We start from the raw sequence: 20,244 nt of genomic DNA, 5'->3' as shown, positions 1-20,244 counted from the left end.
AAGGAACCGGAGTCCTAGGAAATGGGAGAGGATGCTGGGGAGGTAGATCAGAGCGATAGCACTAATCTCTTACCTCATTCTCTAAAGAACTTGAAAATTCAATAGAGTCCATCAGTTTCTACCTCTGGGCCTGCACAGGTACATTTCCATGGCATGCACAACTTTGAAGGAGTACTATCCTAGGCCTCTTAAGACAGCTCTGTTTGTTCCTCATCACGATTTCTTTTTGACATCTTGTTGGGGAAATAAAACTATGGTAATAGTTATGCTGAAACTAAGTATTTTTCTGTATATAAGATGCCCTCATGTATAAGACAACCCCCTTTTTTTTTTTACCCAAAATTAAGAAATCTGGCCAGAGCCAGAACCTGAACAGCCTGGGCTGCCCATACCAGAACCCCTGTGCATTCACCATCCATGTATAAGACAACCCACAATTTGTGACTATTTTTTTAAAAAAGCAAAAACCATCGTCTTATACATGGGAAAATACGGTAACTTATAAATGATGCATTCGTGTTAACACTAGATGTGGAAGGATAATAAAAGGGCCAGAAAAAACTGACAGTTAACTTTTAATGTTGAATTGAATAGGACTAACTCCACTTCCAAGTCCAGAATTCCTTATTTCTCACATAATCAATTTTTAAGTAGGTCAAGTTTAGCTCTAGCTCCTCAGTCATACTGTCCCCTGACTTCTATCCTTGACCTGCCAGAAGTATGCTAAATTTTATGGGACTGGCGTTCAAAATATCATGCTTCATTCATAAGACCTGTTTATAATACAGTAAAAATTAACAAGACAAACTTGCAGTAATAAACCAGCAGTTTTAACTACTTTTCAGTAAGTCTGAAGGTTACTTACTGCTGTACAGGCTTTTAAAAAATATATTCCCGAGTTGGAATAGTGAGTACAGAATTCAAACTGATAGCCTCCAAGGGGTTATATTTTGAGCTATAAGCTATGGCTTCTGGTGCCAAAGACTTAAATGGAAATTAAGCTTAAATTCTTGCCAAGCTATGAAGAGCTTTCTCTTTACTAAGAAATAGTAATTATGGTGCCATTTCAGGTTTCATCAGTATCCATAATAATTCTTATTAATATCTTTTAATACAACAAGTTTTCCTTTGTAGCTGAAACCTGTAGCTTCAGTTAACTATGCTGATGCCTTTGGTGTTGTCTTCTAGTATGTTTGTGCTCATCTCAAGGCTCAATTCCTGCATTAGTTTGGAAACAGAATCTTCGCCATCTCCTGCAGCAGCACACTCCACTGTTCCTTCAGCTGTAGCACACAGCTGCTCAGAAGGCTTAATAATGGTCACTCCATATCCATTGTTACTGTAAATATGATTGTTTTTCATCCTCAGTTTAGGAGCAGGAAGAACCTGTTAAGAAGGAATCAAAAGTTTATTCATAAACTGTCCGTAGCATCTTAATCAAATTATCTTCTTAAACATGGAAATCTTTTCAAATAATTTAGGTTGTTACAGTAGCATTCCATTGTCAACAAAAATTTACCTTAATGTTAATTCCACCAAAACTACCATGTGAGGAGTCACAGGTTCGGAAGTTATTGCAGTGGTGAATTTTGTTACCCTCCAGAGTAGCTGTGCTTCCTGGGTATAACTCGACTCCAGCTCCCTGAGTGCAAAAACCAAAATTTGGATTGACATGCAACTAGCTGTTCCTACTGATCATGTTATCAGAACAAAATCAATTTTTGTGTGTGAATACAAGTTAACTAGGGACGCGGGTGGCGCTGTGGGTTAAACCACAGAGCCTAGGACTTGCCGATCAGAAGGTCGGTGGTTCAAATCCCCGCGACGGGGTGAGCTCCCATTGCTCGGTCCCTGCTCCTGCCAACCTAGCAGTTCGAAAGCACGTCAAAGTGCAAGTAGATAAATAGGTACCGCTCCAGCGGGAAGGTAAACGGCGTTTCTGTGCGCTGCTCTGGTTCGCCAGAAGCGGTTTAGTCATGCTGGCCACATGACCTCGAAGCTGTATGCCGGCTCCCTTGGTCAATAAAGTGAGATGAGCACCGCAACCCCAGAGTCGGTCACGACTGGACCTAATGGTCAGGGGTCTCTTTACCTTTACCTTACAAGTTAACTGATGCAGATAATTTAGAGTTCTGGTCAGCAACTAGCAGCTGCGCAGTACTGAGGAGTGCATAGAGTACTGGACCAGAACCCCACTTGCATGCTGCAAAACTGCCTGGAATCAAGTCTTGTCACATCTACCTTCCCGTCCACTCACACCTCTTTCCTGTGGACCGGCAACTGTAATATTGAAATTTGTGCTATCTATCACTGACATCAAGTCTTTTCATTATTAGTTCCCCTTCTGCATTAAACCAGGTTTTTATGTATTCGCTGAATGAAAGCATCTTACATTCTCATATGTGTATTGTATCTTGTTTTGAACTGAAATAGAGTACCTGAGCTCCAGTGATCTCACTGTTTATAATTGTCAGAGAAGCCCCAACAAGTACACAGACACCAGTTCCTTCACACTTCAAAACACAGTTCTCCAAAAATGTGTGTCCAGATTCAACTACTATAATACCATCGAGAGTCCCTTGCTGCTGCACAGTAATATTCATTATCTTCAGATTTTGAGCCCTGGACACTATAAAACTGTCATAGACAGGATCTGAAACAATCACAATTTCCTCTCGTCTTCCAACCCCTAAACAAAATGGAGAAATGGAATTATTAAAATCAATTAAATGAAGAAGTGCACAGAAATTGGATAGTGGGAGTAGGGAGGAAATGTACATTTGACCATGCAGCTTTATTAGGAACTGAAACTAAGGTTTTTTAAGTACAGTGATACCTTGGGTTAAGTACTTAATTCATTCCGGAGGTCCGTTCTTAACCTGAAACTGTTCTTAACCTGAAGCACCACTTTAGCTAATGGGGCCTCCTGCTGCCGCCGCACCGATGGAGCACGATTTCTGTTCTCATCCTGAAGCAAAGTTCTTAACCCGAGGTACTATTTCTGGGTTAGCGGAGTCTGTAACCTGAAACGTATGTAACCCGAGGTACCACTGTACTTCAAAAAAAATAATGGATGGTATTCAATGCTGTCCTTGTACAGTGGTACCTCAGGTTACATACGCTCCTGCAGCAGCAGGAGGCCCCATTAGCTAAAGTGGTGCTTCAGGTTACAATGCAGATTGCACTGTATAGTTCCTAACGTGATCCAGCACTGATGGCTGCACCCGTGTACAGTGGGACCTCTGGATGCAAACGGGATCCGTTCTGGAGCCCCAGAACCTGAATCTGTGCATCTGCACGTGCCGTGATTCGCCGCTTCTGCGCATGCGTGTGACGTCATTTTGAGCATCTGCGCATGCGTTCCGTTACTTCCGGGTCGCCACAGAGCACAACCCGAAAACGCTCAACCTGACTGTAGTCCCAATCCGATCACCAGCAATAGTTGTAAAGCTATGCTCAAGAGCAGGATAGGAGACCATGAAATTACACCCACTCTTCTACAGCTGATGATTAATTTGCTATTGCAGATAATATGACCAGTGCTGCACATGTTTGCAGTTATTTCAGAACTTGTATTAAGAAGCTGTAATGTCTATAATAAGAGACACAAACAAGAAATTTTTTATATAAAACCTTAAGTGATTCACTCTCCAAATTCTGAAAACCTGAAAGGGCCTCACATTTAACCAATCTTTATTCTAAGAGTTGGTTTTAGTTTTCTTAATCTATTCGATAAAAACCACAGCAGGCACACTACTGACCTTTAATAACAATATCTTCAGTTAACATGGAAAGGTTTGCTGCTTTATATTCTCCTGGGAAAATAAGCACATTATCTCCACTGTAACAGCTGTCCAAAGCCAGGTTTAAGTTATCATGCTGCTGAAGAAGTGTGTCTGGGGCTAATTCTTTAACCTGGGCAGATGAGACAGATACAAAGTAAAATCAGGGATTAGCCAGTCTTGTTTTAAAGGTTAATGTGGTTTTTTAGCCTATCCTTTCACTGTTGCTTCTATGCAGCAACTCTTTGAACGTTACATGCTGTTCCCTACCTACAGTACAGTGGTACCTCAAGTTACAAACGCCTCAGGTTACAAACTCCGCTAACCTGGAAGAGTTACCTCGAGTTGAGAATTTTGCCCCAGGATGAGAACAGCAGCAAGAGGCCCCATTAGCGAAAGCACGCCTCTGGTTAAGAACAGTTTCAGGTTAAGAACAGACCTCCGGAACGAATTAAGTTCGTAACTAGAAGTACCACTGTACACATTAGTTTCCTTCTGTTGTTAGCATTTCTCTAAAAAACAAAACAAAAAAGGCAAAGTTCCTTTATGGGTTATGTAAGTGCCATATTGGATGTGACCAGCACCAAGCTGACAGGCACTCTGAAATGATAATAGTGTTTCCATAAACACCTTGCCAGTGCAAAAATGCTAGTCTACATCTACTTTGCTAGCACTAAAACAAACAGCAGCTTATTAGGACAGTTTTTAACCAAGCAAAACGGAAATTAAATTAAAAGACTGCTGAATTCAATCCCCTTCCAGCCAGGCTGCTTTCGGGAGAATCATAAAGAGAGAGCAGAAGGAAGAGCTAAGTCTACAATATTTCAAAATAAAAGAATCCTGCACCTTACAGTTCGACAAAGGGAGCAATAATGGAATAGCTGTTTGGGTAGGGTTGGAGAGAAGAAGGGATATCAAGGAAAGTTTGCTGAAGGAGAAGCAGCAATCTCAGCTACTTGGATATTTATTCAAATGAACTTACCATTTCTGCTGCTGCTGTTTTTGCAACAATGTAAGTTACAGTTTTTCCATCATCTCTGTGTCCTTTCCTCCGTTTCAAAATTCTTGGGGTCAGAGGTCCATGAGCCCTAAAATTTAAAATGAACTTTGTACTATCAATAATGCCTTAGGCAAAGCATTCTGTAGATGTATTTAAATAAAATTGGCTTCAAGTATGCTTAGCATTGTATTTCTTTCAGCTTTAAACAGATACAGACATTTAAGCCTAAACAATATCCCTACAGAAAATGAGCATACCAGAAATGTCTGGCATGACAAAGCCTTGAAAATGCAAAGCGAAAAAATACGAAGCATTCAGTATTTTTACTCTTTGCCAGACAACTTCATTTACAACTGATGTAATTGCTCTGTAGGCCCTAGAAATGTTTACTATGAATATTGGCTTAAAATGAATAAAATTTGAACTTCAACTACTTAAAGTATAAACAGTATTCAAGGCAGCTAATTAAAAAGAACTAAAGGGTGCTGCGTCAAAGCTATTTGAAAGCATTTTTATCAACCATTTTGGAGGGGAGAATTAATCTTTAAAAGCAGAAACCAATATATTCACAGATCATTAGTATTACAAAGTTAGTATCTGCTAGTATAAGAAAAAAAGATTTTTAAACATTTTCATGCTCCATGTCCTCTGCCCCCCCAGTGATTTCTCAATAATTCATTCAATTTTTGAACTTTTGCTCTATTAAATATTTTAATGAAATGGAAGCATAGAATATAATAATTATTACAAAAGAATATACATATTTAAATAAACTTACATAGTCTTAAGTATAACAAAGGTCTCAAAATAACGAAGGAAAATTTAGCAGGACCAGCTGAACTGGCAGCTTTTATATCGCAGGGAACTGCAGAACTAATGCTGCCAGTCTAACCCCCTGCACCTGGGAGTGAGCCACGTGGAATTTAATAGAACTAAGTAGACATGCTAACTGTCGCATGGTAACAAGAAGGAGTCCTGCTTTTCTACAACTAATCCTTTCTAACTCTAAAATAAGAGTTAGAGGTAAGTGAAGTTCCACCAAATAGAAAACCTGTTGCACTGGATTTTAGGTACTTTTTCCTTCATTGTCTAGATTAATATGAAGGGGAAAGTACCGTATTTTTCCCTCCATAAAACACACTTTTTTCCTCCTAAAAAGTAAGGGGAAATGTCTGTGCATCTTACGGAGCAAATGTGTGGTCCCTGGAGCAGAATTGCCCAGGGGCAAAAAGCAGATTGTGCTTCTTCTTTTTTTTTTTAGAAAGAGGGAAGGGGGTGTTGAAACAAAGCCGCTGACCAGCTGATCAGCAAGCGATTGGGAGGGAGATAAGGGACTCTAGAGATAAAGGAGGCTGCCTGGGAAGGGGGAGGTACAAGCCCATGGATCCTCAGGATTTTTGCATCGGGTCACCCCAAATTCAACATCAGATCACATAGTATGTCCATGGCTATAGCCTGCACCAAAAAATAATGCATCCACTGTTTCGTGGGGCTGCAATGGTGCAAAAACATGGCTACAAAGCATGGATCCACATGGATTCTCAGGGTTTTGCATTGGGCTACCCCAAACTCACTGCCAAATCACATATCATGTCTGTGGCCACAGCATGAACCACAAAAAAAAAAAATATCCACTGTTCCGCTCAGAATATTTTTTCCGTTTTCCTCCTCTAAAAACTAGGTGCGTCTTATGGTCAGGTGCGTCTTATGGAGCGAAAAATATGGCACCTAAAATGCACTGTAATAGGTTTTCTATTTGGTGGAACTTCACTTACCACTATGGCCCTAATTACTTATGGAAATATGTACAATTGTGGGAAGAACACATTGTTACTAAGTTCATAGCTGTCAACTTTTCCGTTTTCTTGCGAGGAATCCTATTCGGAATACAGGAATTTCCCTTAAAAAAAGGGAAATGTTGACAGCTATTTAAGTTCAGAAAGTTTCTTTATGATTATACAAAACACAGCTAGCAGCTCTACAAGTTCTCAGATAGGAATTTCTCCGTTCTTCTGAGTTGCCAGACTAGGAGCATAATTACTCATGCAGACGTGTAAGCTACCGTTGGCTCCTGCCTTTCAAAAAATGAAGCAATCCATTACAAATCTGTGCAAATTGTTGATCTGGATAAATCTACTGGCATTATGATGATTATCTTAACTAATAAATAAATAATTAGTTATTTATCATATGTGGCTCTCTAAGCTAGATGCTGACACACTTAATCACATTTACATGCCATTCCCACCAATTTCAATGGAATTTGCTTTCTTCTAAGCGTATTCAGAAGAGCTGCTTTTGTTCTTTCCATTGATGACAAAAAATGGTATGAAAATTAAGTATTTTCTGTTATTTACTACTGCAAACATTTCTTAATAAAAGTATGTACATACACTTAAAGGAACCAAATTTAATGCTATGGCAGAGTTTCCCAGTTTAATATTTATTCAACTGTTACACCAAACAGAATAAAAAACAGAAATGCAAAAACTAGTAAACAGGTGTATACCCAATGTCCAATCCTGTAATTTCAAGTCTCTGCCTTAATGGCACAATCTGAAAACATACGAGGAGAAATGTCCAGGCCACTGCTGTAGTGTCAGGAGTATTTCATTTATCATATATGATCTTATGAAAAACTATTGACTGGCTCTGACTAGGAGACCTGGGGTGGGACTGTGAACTCATCTGCGCTTCATTCAAGAGGCACTTTAGGCACAACAGGACAGACAGTTAAGGTGACATCATTTCATCAGATACCTCCTAGCAATCGTTTATAATGGAAATACACAATATATTATTAACTACACCAGGACACGCCAATCTGAGTGTACATCTACACAAATTATGTTCAATGTAATTAAACATATACAGTGGTACCTCGGTTTTTTAACGTCTTCGTTGACTAATATTTTGGTTTTCGAATGCCGTAAGCCCGGAAGTAAATGCTGTTGTTTTCGAACGCGCCTTGGAAGTCAAACTGGAAATGCGGCTTCCCTATTCGAGTTTATCGTTTTGAGGCTTCCGTACTGAGTTTTCGGTTTTTGAACGTTTCGAAACTCGAACTGTCTTCTGGAACAGATTACATTCGAAAACCGAGGTACCACTGTAGTAACATCTAATTCACTAACAAATGAACTGTACTTACAATTAAAATAAAGCAACAGGTAATTAAAACAAGCTATTTAGACAAGCAAAATAATTGAAGCATTTTTTAAAATCAATGTCAACTTAAATTACCTCAAGCGTAAATCTTCCCATATTTTCAACAATCCACATAGCATTATCAATTCATAATACTTTTTCCAACATTCAACTGCTTCTTCTGCTGTGGGTTCTTCTTTAATATTACTTTGGTAATGAATCAACTCCAAATGCAGACTTTTGTACTTTTCAAGATTTCTTCTAAAACGATGAGCAATCGGAGCAGGGATAGTCCCATTCTGAATATCACACCAACTATGAAGATTTAAGAAAATTAGAGCTTCTCCTTTTGAAACTTTATGCAAAAACTAAGCTCTACTAGTTCTCTCAAACAGCAGATCAGGAGGTTAACTTGAATAAGAATTGCATCACTTCAAACTGCAGGTGAAGTTGCTCTCATGACAGGATGTCCCTCTATATATTAAAAAAAATAAAATCCAATTTATAGCATCTTAACATGTTACGGAAATAAATGGCTTCTAACCTAGCCCTCTCCATCACTCAGTAGAGCCTTCACCAAAAATCTGAAGTACTTCCTCATCTGCTGTTTGTGAGAACTATTCCTGAGCAGCATAAGGTAAAGGTAAAGGGACCCCTGACCATTAGGTCCAGTCGTGACCAACTCTGGGGTTGCGGCACTCATCTCGCTTTATTGGCCGAGGGAGCCGGCGTACAGCTTCCGAGTTATGTGGCCAGCATGACTAAGCCGCTTCTGGTGAACCAGAGCAGCGCACGGAAAGTCATTTACCTTCCTGCTGGAGCGGTACCTATTTATCTACTTGCACTTTGACATGCTTTCGAACTGTTAGGTTGGCAGGAGCAGGGACCGAGCAACGGGAGCTCACCTGAGCAGCATACTTACATCTTAATTCTCTCTTCTATCAGTGCAGCATAGGTCTCGCTCTTTTCATCATCATCCCAGTCTCTCCAAAGGAAGTCATAGAAGAACCTAAATAAAAGCCATAATTGCATTGCATTGATAATTATTATAAAAAGTACCTAAGTATATACGGCTACAAAGTTCAGGAGGCACTTGGGAGACTGGAGAAAGAGGACAACCATCTTTGCCACTCCCTAGTACTTGAGTAGAGACAAGGGCACCATCTAGCTGCTGTGAACCATTTGGCCTTGTGAGGCCTGTTCCGAACTGCATTTAAGCCAAGCTACTGTGGCCCCATAGAGTGCCATGAACCCAGTTTTAGGATGGTTCAGTGTTATTTTTATTTATTTTGCTTTGAACTCTAATTTTTATATTTGCTCTGTATTAGTTATCTATTAAGTCTAGATTACTGAATTGTCATACTCAATTCCTTATGGGTTATATCCAATTGTGGTAGCTTGTTAAGGCAACAACCATTACAACAGCCACACCTTACAACAGCACAACCACCAAATCCAATGGATGTCCTCCCCTTGTGAAAGATCTCGCCCGACTGCCAGCACAACTGCTACTGTTATACAGTTGTACCTCCGCTTACGTATCCCTCTGGTTATGTAAATTTCAGGATACGTAAGCGGCAAACCTGGAAGTATATTTCTGGCTTTTTGCCACGTACGTATGCACAGAAGCGCTCCACCACCATGCGCATGTGCACAGAAGCGGTCCCTCCAATTGTGGAATCCTCGGGATCTGACCAGAGCTCCAGAACAGATCCCATTTGCAACCAGTGGTACCACTGTACTCTGTGGCACTTAAGCTTGTGTGCTAACACAGAATAGCATCAGCTGTCAATCTTTTTGAACTAACACTATGTTGGATCTCATCCTTTCTTTAATCATTTTTATCTTACTTGCATTTTTTATATGTTTTGTGACATATTATTTTTCAGAAGTTATGCGTTTTGCTAATAAGTTGATTTTTGTTGAGAGATGCTTTGGGTATATTTTACTGTAGAAAATGGGCATGTAAATAAGCTAAAAAAGGACATTCATTGCCGGAATGTATCTAGCAAAAATATATAGCAGAAATAATAAAATTCAGAAGGCAAAAGAGGGAAAAGCAAAATAAAAGTTTACAAAATTAATTTTGTTAATCTTGCTGTACCTCTTCCTATACAGTACAGAACTATAATGTACAAGCTGTCTATATTATGTCAACTTTACCGTATTATTGGTACACAATACAGTGGTACCTCGTGTTACATACGCTTCAGGTTACATACGCTTCAGGTTACAGACGCTTCAGGTTACAGACGCTTCAGGTTACAGACTCCACTAACCCAGAAATAGTACCTCAGGTTAAGAACTTTGCTTCAGGATGAGAACAGAAATTGTGCAGCAGCAGTGCGGTGGCAGTGGGAGGCCCCATTAGCTAAAGTGGTGCTTCAGGTTAAGAACAGTTTCAGGTTAAGAACAGACCTCTGGAACGAATTAAGTTCGTAACCCAAGGTATCACTGTAATGTATTCCATCTTTTTCTCAATAAAAGAATCCTTTTTTACTTCATTTCTGGGACAGCTGTGTCAGCTAAAATGTATTGTCTTCTCTTATGTCTAAACACCTCTCTGCCTGGCTTTGCTTGAATAGGTGCCTTACTTTGGTTCAAAATATTGATGTTCTGTTTTGGGCTATTTTTAAATGTCCTTATATTTCTATAAAGTCTTTTATGCTCTCCTTTCTTTCTGCAGCCTAAAGAAATAAAAACTTCTTTATGTTTAGCCATTTGACAGATTGACCACATTAACGCCAGAATATTGTAAAAGAGTAGCAGGTGAGGAAGCAATACAGGCTTCCTTTCTATAAAAAAATAGAAAGATTAAACAAAATACAGAACTGACATGAACTTACACTAAATAAGAAAGTAGCTGTTGAAGATAGGTACTCCTGTCAGTTAAGTAGAACAGATTGTTCCCACATCCCTGCTTTCAACTTCCCCCAAAGGTGGGACCAAATATTGGTTAGGTTCTGTTTATTTTTGGCTAAACTTCTTTAAACTCAAAGTTTGGATGAAATTGCCTAGTTATTTACAACAAACCCTGAATAAACTGTAGTCACTAATTAGATACAATGGCTGAATAAGATTTGTTGAAAATCTCCTGGAAGTAGTAATTTAAAGCATAATAAGTGGGATGGCCACATTAGTCAAAGCAGCTGACATATGGCAGGAACTTACAGCTCCAAACCAAGAAGAATCAAATTAAAGATAAGAATCAAAACAAGGCCCCAGGGAAATAATGTTCCTACATCAGCCATGGCTCCAGATGACAGACCGGTAAGTCAACAAGGATCTGAGATAAAATACTACAAGAATATGCAATTGAAGAAATAGGCACATAACTTCTGGAAACCACAGATTCATAATGTCAATGCTACAAATTAGCAGCCCCGAATGGCTAATAACCATTAAAAGAATGCCAGCAGTTCATCCTTGGTATAGGGCTTTCCAAATTTCGCTGCATTTTGATGTATCCACTGATCATGTGTTTCTGTTACCCAAGAGCTGTTAATAATGGGGAGAAAGTAAAGTACTGAAGGACACATTAACTGACCACTAGTAAGTTTTGTAAGGTTTTAATAGTTCAGGGTTCTGTAACTTAAAATGGAATAAAGGAAGCTGCCTTTTATCAGATCAGATTATTTCTCCATCAATCCTATTATTCTCCTTTGACTGGTAGCAGCTTGCAAAGCTGTCAGGCAGAGATCTTTCACATCACCTGTTACCTGGGATGCCAGGCACCATCACCTGCACATAAAGTGTGTACTCTACCTCCCTAACTTCAAAAATAAGCTTCTACCCTCAGTCTAATATTCTTAAATTATTTTTCTATTAGTTATTTCTATTGTGTCACACCTTCTTTAATATGCTGTTGAATCCCAAACTCTAGAAAAACATACCTCACAATTTCCAAAGCCTTGGCTATATCATACACTGCGCTGTCCTGCCCCTCTACAGGATAGACTTCCAAAAGAGGCACACAATGATCCATTTCCTCCAGAACTTCATCAACTAACTGTCTTGGAATATTTGCAATATTAGAGGAAAAGGGTTCAGCTACAGATACAGAAACTTTGAAGTTAGCAGAGGGATTCTGGGGCAGTTTGCAAGTAACCTGTAATAAAGAAACAATTTCAAGGTTAAAATAGATTAAGATTTATATATAGATTTCTCAACTCTTTTGACTTTTGTTATACAATTTATGGCTACAATCCTGTTTTCAAGATAGGTCAACTGAGAGGCTATTGGATATGACACAAGTTATGCTGACATTGCAGCAATTTAAGTCCCCCCACCCACATGGGAGTATAAGATTGCCCAGTCCATTATGCTTAAAGAACATTGAAATGGTAGGTTTTCTAAACACCAGATTATTGAATGCACAAAGACTAAAAAATGTCCCCGATCAGCTGTCGCGCAGAAAACAGGAGAGTAAATAGCAAAGATAGAATTAGGTCAATTTAAAAAGGAACTGGGAAGGAAATAAGGAATCTCACCTAAACTTCTACATGTTTCATTGCATACTGCTGTCCCATATATAAATCTTTAATAAAAATACATTTAAAAACAGAAAAAGTATAATAACATAACTTATTCTGTATGAAAATACATACTATTTTCAGTAATAATAATTCAGTAATATATATATCATCGTACCCTCCAAAGGGAATTCTTATCAGTAAGCAAGTTTTCCTGGGTCAGAGCTGGAACTCTTAGCTCCAGTATAACAGAACTCCCAAAGAAGGTTTAGCTATTATATAATAATTATTATTACTGAAAATAGTATGTATTTTCATACAGAATAAGTTATGTTATTATACTTTTTTCTGTTTTTAAATGTATTTTTATTAAAGATTTCTTGGTTTACAAAAGTATGTGCAATGTCTCATTTTTCAAGTTACATTTTTTACAGATCAGTTTCATTTGTTGAGACATTAGTGTTACATTAGGAAGAAAAGGGGGGAAAGAGGTGGAGGGGGAATGGGGAGGGGTGATGTTTCTATTTTACTTAACGCATGTGTGGGGTTTTGCGTTAGCAATGCTTGTGCAGGTTCTCTTTGGAGTTGAGAGGTTGGGGGTTGGCCTAGGGTGTGATTGTTCATTTGTGATTGGCTGTGGTGAACTTTGTTTTCATGTGTGAGTGGGGTGGGTGGGTGGATGTTTTGGATCAGGTTAGCCATATTGATTCATGTGCTGTTGGTGGATTCTTGTCATTGTTTTGTTGGGCTGTGTATGTGATAAAGGAGCCATACCGGGGTGAGGGCGTCTTCTATTTGTCCCCGTGTCAGTTTCCGTTTATAGTACTGGTTAATTTTTCTAGTAAGACTGTTTCCCATACTATTTGGTACCATTGGTCCATGCTTACTCTTGACAGGTCTCTCCAGTGTCTGGTTATGATGTTTCTGGTTGCTGAGAGTAGGTGGATTATGAGTTCTTTGTGATATGAGTGGGCATTATTGTCTTGGAAGATGTTTAGTAGGGCCAGTTCTGAGGTTATTTCTAATACTTGCTTAGTTGTTTTGCATATTTCTTTTATGGCTGTTGTCCAGAATAAATGGATTTTGGGGCATTCCCACCACATGTATGTGCCTGTGGAGTTGCACCCTCTCCAGCATTTTGGTGAGGTTCCTGGGCGTATTAGCACTAATTTCCTTGGTGTTAGGTACCTGTAGGTGAGTTTCAGAGTGAGCTCTTTCCTTTTCATTTATATGAATTTGAAGGGGGGTTTAACTTTAGACCACATTCTGGTCCACTGAGTGGGGTTAATCTCATAGCCTATGTCGTCCTCCCATTGTTTTTTGATTACGTCTAGGGGGTTCGTGGGGTTTTGGAGTAGCATTTTGTATACTGCAAATACCATCCCTTTGCCATGACCCTTTTTTGTTAGGAGGAGGTTTTTGAAGGTTGTCAGGGGACTAGTTGCTGCTTTTACCACTGGATTGTTTAAGAGGGAATGTATGGTAATTGGTGGTGTGTTAACCAGGGCATTTGGGTGTCTTCTAGTTTGTCTTGTATTTCTTGTGTTGATAAGGGTTTGTTATTTTTATAGAAGTCTGTTAGGAGATATAGGCCTTTGGTTTGCCAGGTTTTTATTTGGAGGTTTTGTGCTGTGTGGTGGAATAATGGGTGGTATGCCAGGGGAATTAGCTGGGATGGGGTTGGGGACAGTTTGCCTATTTCTGCTTTCCATGCTTTGAGCATGGTCTGTGTGTACCTGTTAAGTGTTGTGGGAATTTTCCTTAGTTTGTTTGGAAGGAATGGGTATGCTGTGGTGCAGGTATTTTCAACTGTGTCCCTTTCTAGGTGTAGCCATTGTTTTGTCTCATCTTTTAGTATATATGGGATTATGTGGCATACTTGGTTGGCAATGTAGTATAGTTCTATGTTGGGGATTCCCCATTCTCCTTCTGGGGGGGGGGAGGTGCAGGTATTTGGAGCTTATTTTTGTTTTTTTTGTGTGAGAAATAAATAAGTGTAGGTTTTTTTCTGCCGTTTACAGGGTTGGGTTGGGGGAATCCAGACTGGGAGGGTTAGGAATAGGTAGTTTCGTTCTGGGAGGGGATCATTTTGATCGTGGCTATTTTGTCTGACAGAGTGAAGTTCATGTTGTTCCATCTCTTTAGGTCTTTGTAATTTGTCGCCACAAGGGGTTGTAGTTGTGGAGCTATAATTTATTGAGGTTTCTGGTTATTTGTACCCCTAGGTATCTGAACTTGGTCTGGCAAAGTTTTATCTTGGTGACGTTATTATTATACTTTTTTTCAAACCTAAAAATACAATAAAAATAGTGCCATGTTTACACTCTATACTATGCTCCCTTGTGTGTAATATGGTCACTGTGTCTCCCCACCCTCTAGAATGCAATCCTAAAAATACCTTATTTAAGTAGCACAATCAAAATTCAACAAGTAAATACTTGGGGAAGGCCTCATACCAAAAGGACTTCACCTCCCGGCAGAGGTTGCCAGGCAGACTTTCCTGTAAGGAGGTTACAAAGAATAGCAACCATCACTGGGGGAGCTTCCAGACTACTACTATTTTGCAGTGGGATTCAAGGACATGCAGGCAAATTCAAGTGGCACAATACTTGATTGGAAGGCTTTGTGCAAGAAACCCACCTCCCCTTAAAAGTTCAGACTTCTTGCAACAAGGAAAGTGATGGGGAAATGCACTAGAAAGTGTAGGATGACACTAGCTTTGACACAACGTCGTCTAGCCTCCCCACAAACAAATCAGAATGAATGCTCATCAAAGAACCAACGTTATCTAATTTCTCTGCAAACAACAGGATGAATTACGAACAAACATAAAATATAAACAATTAGAACAAAAAACACTGTGGTGACTTTCCCAATAGAGGCAATATCTGTGAAAATAAGAAATATGTGAAATGATTGGGTAACTTATAAAGACCTATTAATAGAAGTAGATCAAGAGATAAAATGAAGGAGGTTTGAAGATATAAGAAGTTTAGTATCCAACTGGTTGCAGTATCATCAGCTTAATGAAGTACAGTAGCATCTCAGCTTACGTGACCCTCGGGTAATGTAAACTTTGGGTTGCAAAAGCAGCAAACCCGGAAGTGTTTCGCCGTGTGCACATGCGCAGAAGCGCTCTGTGCCGTGCACATGTGCAGAAGTGGTCTGCGCATGCATATGTGGTCCCTCCAGTTGCGGAAACCTCGGGATCTGAACGGAGCTCCGGAATGGATCCCATCCGCAACCAAGGTACCACTGTATTTAAGTTGGATTTAAAAAATGGTTTTTCAACTAAAACCTCTCTATTTGAAAAAGAGTTGCTAGAAAACAAAAGTAAATTAATTTCCAAAATGTTCAATCTATTATTGGAATGCCAAACATTCCAATGGCAAACAAAATTGGAATGGCTAGTTTTTATTCCTTACCTGTTTTAAGTCTTATGAGTTCAGTTTATCCATATCTTTTATCTTATGCTGGTCTGTGACAGAAATAAAGTTCGATACTAACTAATACAGCTAAAAAAAGATGAGCAGGTTAAATAAGTGATGATACATTGGGCAAGGGACTTTGGTTATAATATTGAAACAGCGGCATGGGAGAGGTTATGGAATGTAGACTTAAAATTTACAACATGCTATATTTTGAAAGAAAACTACATGAAAATGATGTATAAATGGGATTTAACTCCTGCTAAACTAGCTCCTGCGGGAAGGTAAACGGAGTCTCCGTGCGCTGCTCTGGTTTGCCATAGTCATGCTTGCCACGTGACCCGGAAGCTGTCTGCAGACAAATGCCGGCTCCCTCGGCCTATGGAGCAAGATGAGTGCCGCAACCCCAAAGTCGTCCGCGTCTGGACCTAACAGTCAGGGGTACCTTTACCTTTACCCTAGCTAAAATGTATAAATCAAAATCAAATGTATGCTGGAAATTCAAAGAAAAAAAGGGCACCTTTTACCACATGTGGTCGTCATATAAGGTAATAAAAACCTTCTGGGAGAAGATGAGTTGAAAAAAATGTTAAAGATAACTTTTTCAAAGAAACGAAGCTTTTCTTTTAGGAATATTAGATATCAAATGACCAGAAAAACTGTTCATGTATGTGACCACAGCTGCTTGGATACTGCTAGCCCAGAGATAGAAGGAAGATATGGTCCTGATCAAGGAAGAATGAAAGATAAAATTAATGGACTATGCCCAAATGGCAAAATTAATGGGAAGAATTCGAAACCAGGAAGAATAAACCAGGAAGAATGGGGAAAATATAAAATTTATTCGAAAAATTATTGTAAACAATTAAATTCATTAGCAGGATTGATTTGAGACTTGTAGTAAAAATTTGAACTAAGGAATATTTAAGGTTTTATTAAAGACTGGAGTTATAAAGGTGATGCAGGGGGGGTGGGAATTATAACATAAGGATCCACAAAAGGGAGGGAGGGAAGTCAAAGGGGATATATGTATTGTTCTCTGTTTCAGTTCATGTTTTTATTTGAGATATATATATATATATATATATATATATATATATATATATATATGAATCATCAACAAACATGTCATCTGGAAGTGACCTGCAAAAGTCCTGGTTTCACTATAGTAGACTGAAAGAAAAATGGAATGGAACATTCGGGACAGGGAAAATTATCAGAATACGGCATTTCCTAAGTTATACAGGGGCCAGGCCATTTGGTGCTTTAAAGGGAATACAGGCAATGACTGATTTAGGCACGTCCAAACAACATGCAACCACACAGTGCCAAACCCGGAAGTAGCCCCAAAATGGGATGGAATGGGATGGAGAAGGCTTACGTGAATTCCACTGACGCATGTGAGGCTCCAGAATGTAACCCTCGCACAAAAGGATTACCTGTATAGAACTACTACAGAACTATGAAAGAAACATGATAAAGGTAAGGGCTCACTGCTTTCAGATGGCTGGATGTAAGTAAGACACTTGAGATAACATTCCCAACGGCATAGCTGAACTGGTGGGAGCTTCACTTTCATCGTACAATGTCTCAGACCCAGTAATAAAAAGACCAAGTATTCAAAAACTTTCTGAAAGAGACTTGTAATGTTTCCTGCCACAACAAAGTATTCAAATTGTGGCTATCTTCAAATTAATATTCACTGAACTGAAAGTACTAATTGCCACCAAATATTTTTTTAAATTAACATTCTAAAGAGAAATGTAGTTACCTCAACAAGCACACCAACATATGGTATGGGAATTTCTTCAGAATTAACAAAAAAAAGTTCTGGATTGGTCTTCCAGATTCCAAGCCATTTTTCCTTCATCTTCAACTTTTCCAAAAGGTATTTGCTAATGGCTTCATTGGCATCTTCTGCCTTTCATGTAAAAGGAGAAAGAAATGTCAGAAATGTATTTGGATATTTTCAGAAACGAACAAAACATAACCTTGCAAATTAATCTATAATACAAAATTGATCCTTTCCCTTTCTGCCCGGCTAGCCAAATCCCTTTCTCTACAGGGTGCGGCCAACCACACACACAATATGTCAATGCATCTATGAGTAGGATTTAGCTGAATGAAGCCATCTTTAATTATGAAGTTGTGGGTGGTGAAAATTGAGGAAATTCCTCAGACTGTTTTTCTCAGCACACAAATGCCTATCCTGTAACATAATTTGCTCTCTGGACCTGTGTGTCCCCAGCTCCTTCTTATAAATGTCCAACCCGGAGAGGAGTCCCTAAGACAGTTGGAGAGGGCCTTGTATGCCCCTGCCTAGCAACACCTGCAGCCAAGCTGGTGCCAAATGTATTGCTGTTTTCCTTTGGACAAGATCAGCGGGGGGGGGGGGGGTGTTTTTCTTGCCATCTGGGCAGCCCAGGCCCTTCATACACGCCGCCAAGGCTGGTGCCTGGGGGGGGGGTCACTTCATTGCTGCTAACAGTTTGACATCACCCTCAGAGGTGCACTCTGGAGACAGACAGATGCCAACAACTTATTTTTAACATTTTATTTGCTTCTATTTTCTTACTATTGTTACTTGCCATAGATGCTATGCAAGCCGAGATTTGTGCACAAATTCTCTAGCTATGTTAAGTAAATACATGCATCTACAGTCTAATCAGCCTATTTCTCCCACTTGCTTTCCTGCCCAGGGGTGCACACATTACATTCCACAAGTGTGCAATCTGTCTACTTGTTCACAGAGAGTTGAGCTGTACGCTTGTAGTTATTCACATGTAAAGCTGGACGAGTGTGGCCTATGTATATGACACTTATTTGTACAGTACATATCTGTCAGCCGCCTTGAGTCCCTGTCAGGGGAAAGGGCGGGCTTTACACATCAGTAGAGCCAGTGAGGCTCTTGTCTTGGCTCCTCTCCCTCCCTCCCGGTCACCTTGCAGCCCCTCAGGAGCTCGTCGCAGTACAGCGCCGCCTTCCCGCTGCCGCTCAGAGCTCCCAGGTGAGAGGGAAACTGCGCCGGCAGCGGCCCGGCCTCCTCCTCCTCCGCCCCCGCGCCGCCCACGGGGACAGCCAGGCGGCGCTCCCTGGCGCTGAGAGGCGGGCTTCTCGCCGCCCCCGAGGCCGCTCCCGCTCCCGCTCCCGCCCCCGGCTGCTCAGCGGCGCCGGACGCCATCGCCCCTCTGGCTGCCGCGCCGCCGCCGCCACCCCTGCGCGCCCCCCCCCCGGCTCCCCGGCAGGGCCTTTATAAGCGGGAACTACTTTCCCTGACGCGGGCCCCTGGCGCGAGGCAGCCAATGGGAGAGGCGGCGGGGCGGAGTTCCGCGCGGTCACAAAGGGACCGTTGGGAGACAGAGCACAGAGCCGGAGCGCGGTCTTCTTCCGCGTGCCGCGCGCAGGAGTCGGAAGGAGTGCCGCCCTCTTCCCTCTGGGCCTGGCAGGGGCCCACGCAAGAGAAGCCCTGCTGAGGAGGAGGAGGACCAGCGGGGCTGCCAGGCCCAACTTCCCCCTGATTGCTCCCTCAAGGCGGGCTCTGAGGGGGAGGGGTGGCTGCTGCTGGTGCAAACATTGAAACCTCAAGGAGGCGACACCATGAAGCGCCTTGTGTACGCGAAGTCCGGTTTGGGAAGGGGGGACTCCACAGTGTTATATCGCATATACAACACATATAAAATGCCTTTTCTTTTAAAAAATTTGGGGGGAAGCGATTTATAGGCATTGTGTATGTAATAAAGTACTGTGACACCAGATGGCCCTGTGGAGTCTTGTCTTTCCCAGGTGGATTTCCCTGTACAGTGGAAACCCCACATGTGACGTATGCTAGATGGAGAAATGTTACCTGCCCAATGCTGCTTTGTGAGCTTCAAATAAGAAGTGTTTGCTGGATCAGGCCAGGGGCTCTTCTAGTCCAGCATCCTGTTCTCACGGTAGCCAACCAGAAGTCTATGGAGCAGAACCTTCCTGCTGGAGTGTAGATTTGAACCTGGGACTTTCACAATAATTCAAGCCTTACATTCTTACATAGTAGCTAGTCCTTGATAATATTTCTGGCAAATGTGGTACGGTGTCTTATTTTCACAGCAGAACTACTAAAATTTTGGTAGTTTGCATATAATATTGAAATGGTGCACAATATGGGACATGGGACTGCTGTTCTTATGTTTGTATAAACACTGTCCAGAGCAATCTGATTGCATTTTCCTGTTTGACTAGAAATTTCACAGTTGGACACATTCTTATTGATATTATTGACTCCAAATACATTTGTGCTTGGGTCACAATGTTCTGAGAAACAGGACAACAAAACAGGCAAACACCTGCCATCCCATATTTTCATCTAGAGGGAATCCTTGAGACACTGAGTATTTAGATTCAGTGAGAGAAAAGTATTAGCTGTGTATTGCAGTAATGCA

At 40.6% G+C, this 20,244-nt stretch overlaps 1 protein-coding gene across 1 annotated transcript; it reads right to left on the bottom strand.

Moving 5' to 3' along the window:
• Positions 1–1,092: 1,092 nt before the first annotated feature.
• Positions 1,093–19,007, bottom strand: SHCBP1L (SHC binding and spindle associated 1 like). Its single transcript, XM_053390958.1, has 10 exons — positions 18,768–19,007; positions 17,598–17,747; positions 11,820–12,034; positions 8,849–8,935; positions 8,023–8,241; positions 4,765–4,870; positions 3,762–3,915; positions 2,439–2,689; positions 1,520–1,642; positions 1,093–1,386 (listed from the first exon to the last, which is right to left on the bottom strand). The coding sequence occupies exons 1-10, from the start codon at positions 19,005–19,007 to the stop codon at positions 1,150–1,152; spliced, it is 1,782 nt and encodes a 593-aa protein (XP_053246933.1). The 3' UTR covers positions 1,093–1,149.
• Positions 19,008–20,244: the final 1,237 nt, after the last annotated feature.

Source organism: Podarcis raffonei, chromosome 6, assembly GCF_027172205.1.
Source record: "Podarcis raffonei isolate rPodRaf1 chromosome 6, rPodRaf1.pri, whole genome shotgun sequence".
NCBI classification, from domain to species: Eukaryota; Metazoa; Chordata; class Lepidosauria; order Squamata; family Lacertidae; genus Podarcis; species Podarcis raffonei.
The sequence above is the reverse complement of the archived record's forward strand: the minus strand, read 5'-3'. Positions and strand labels throughout refer to the sequence as shown.

Coding starts and splice junctions, on each gene's coding strand:
- SHCBP1L (XM_053390958.1), bottom strand. CDS start 19,007: ATGGCGTCCGGCGCCGCTGAGCAGCCGGGGGCGGGAGCGGGAGCGGGA. Junction 3,916..4,764: donor AAACAGCAGCAGCAGAAATG/GTAAGTTCATTT, acceptor TCATCTGCCCAG/GTTAAAGAATTAGCCCCAGA. Junction 2,690..3,761: donor TGAAGATATTGTTATTAAAG/GTCAGTAGTGTG, acceptor CATTTTGTTTAG/GGGTTGGAAGACGAGAGGAA.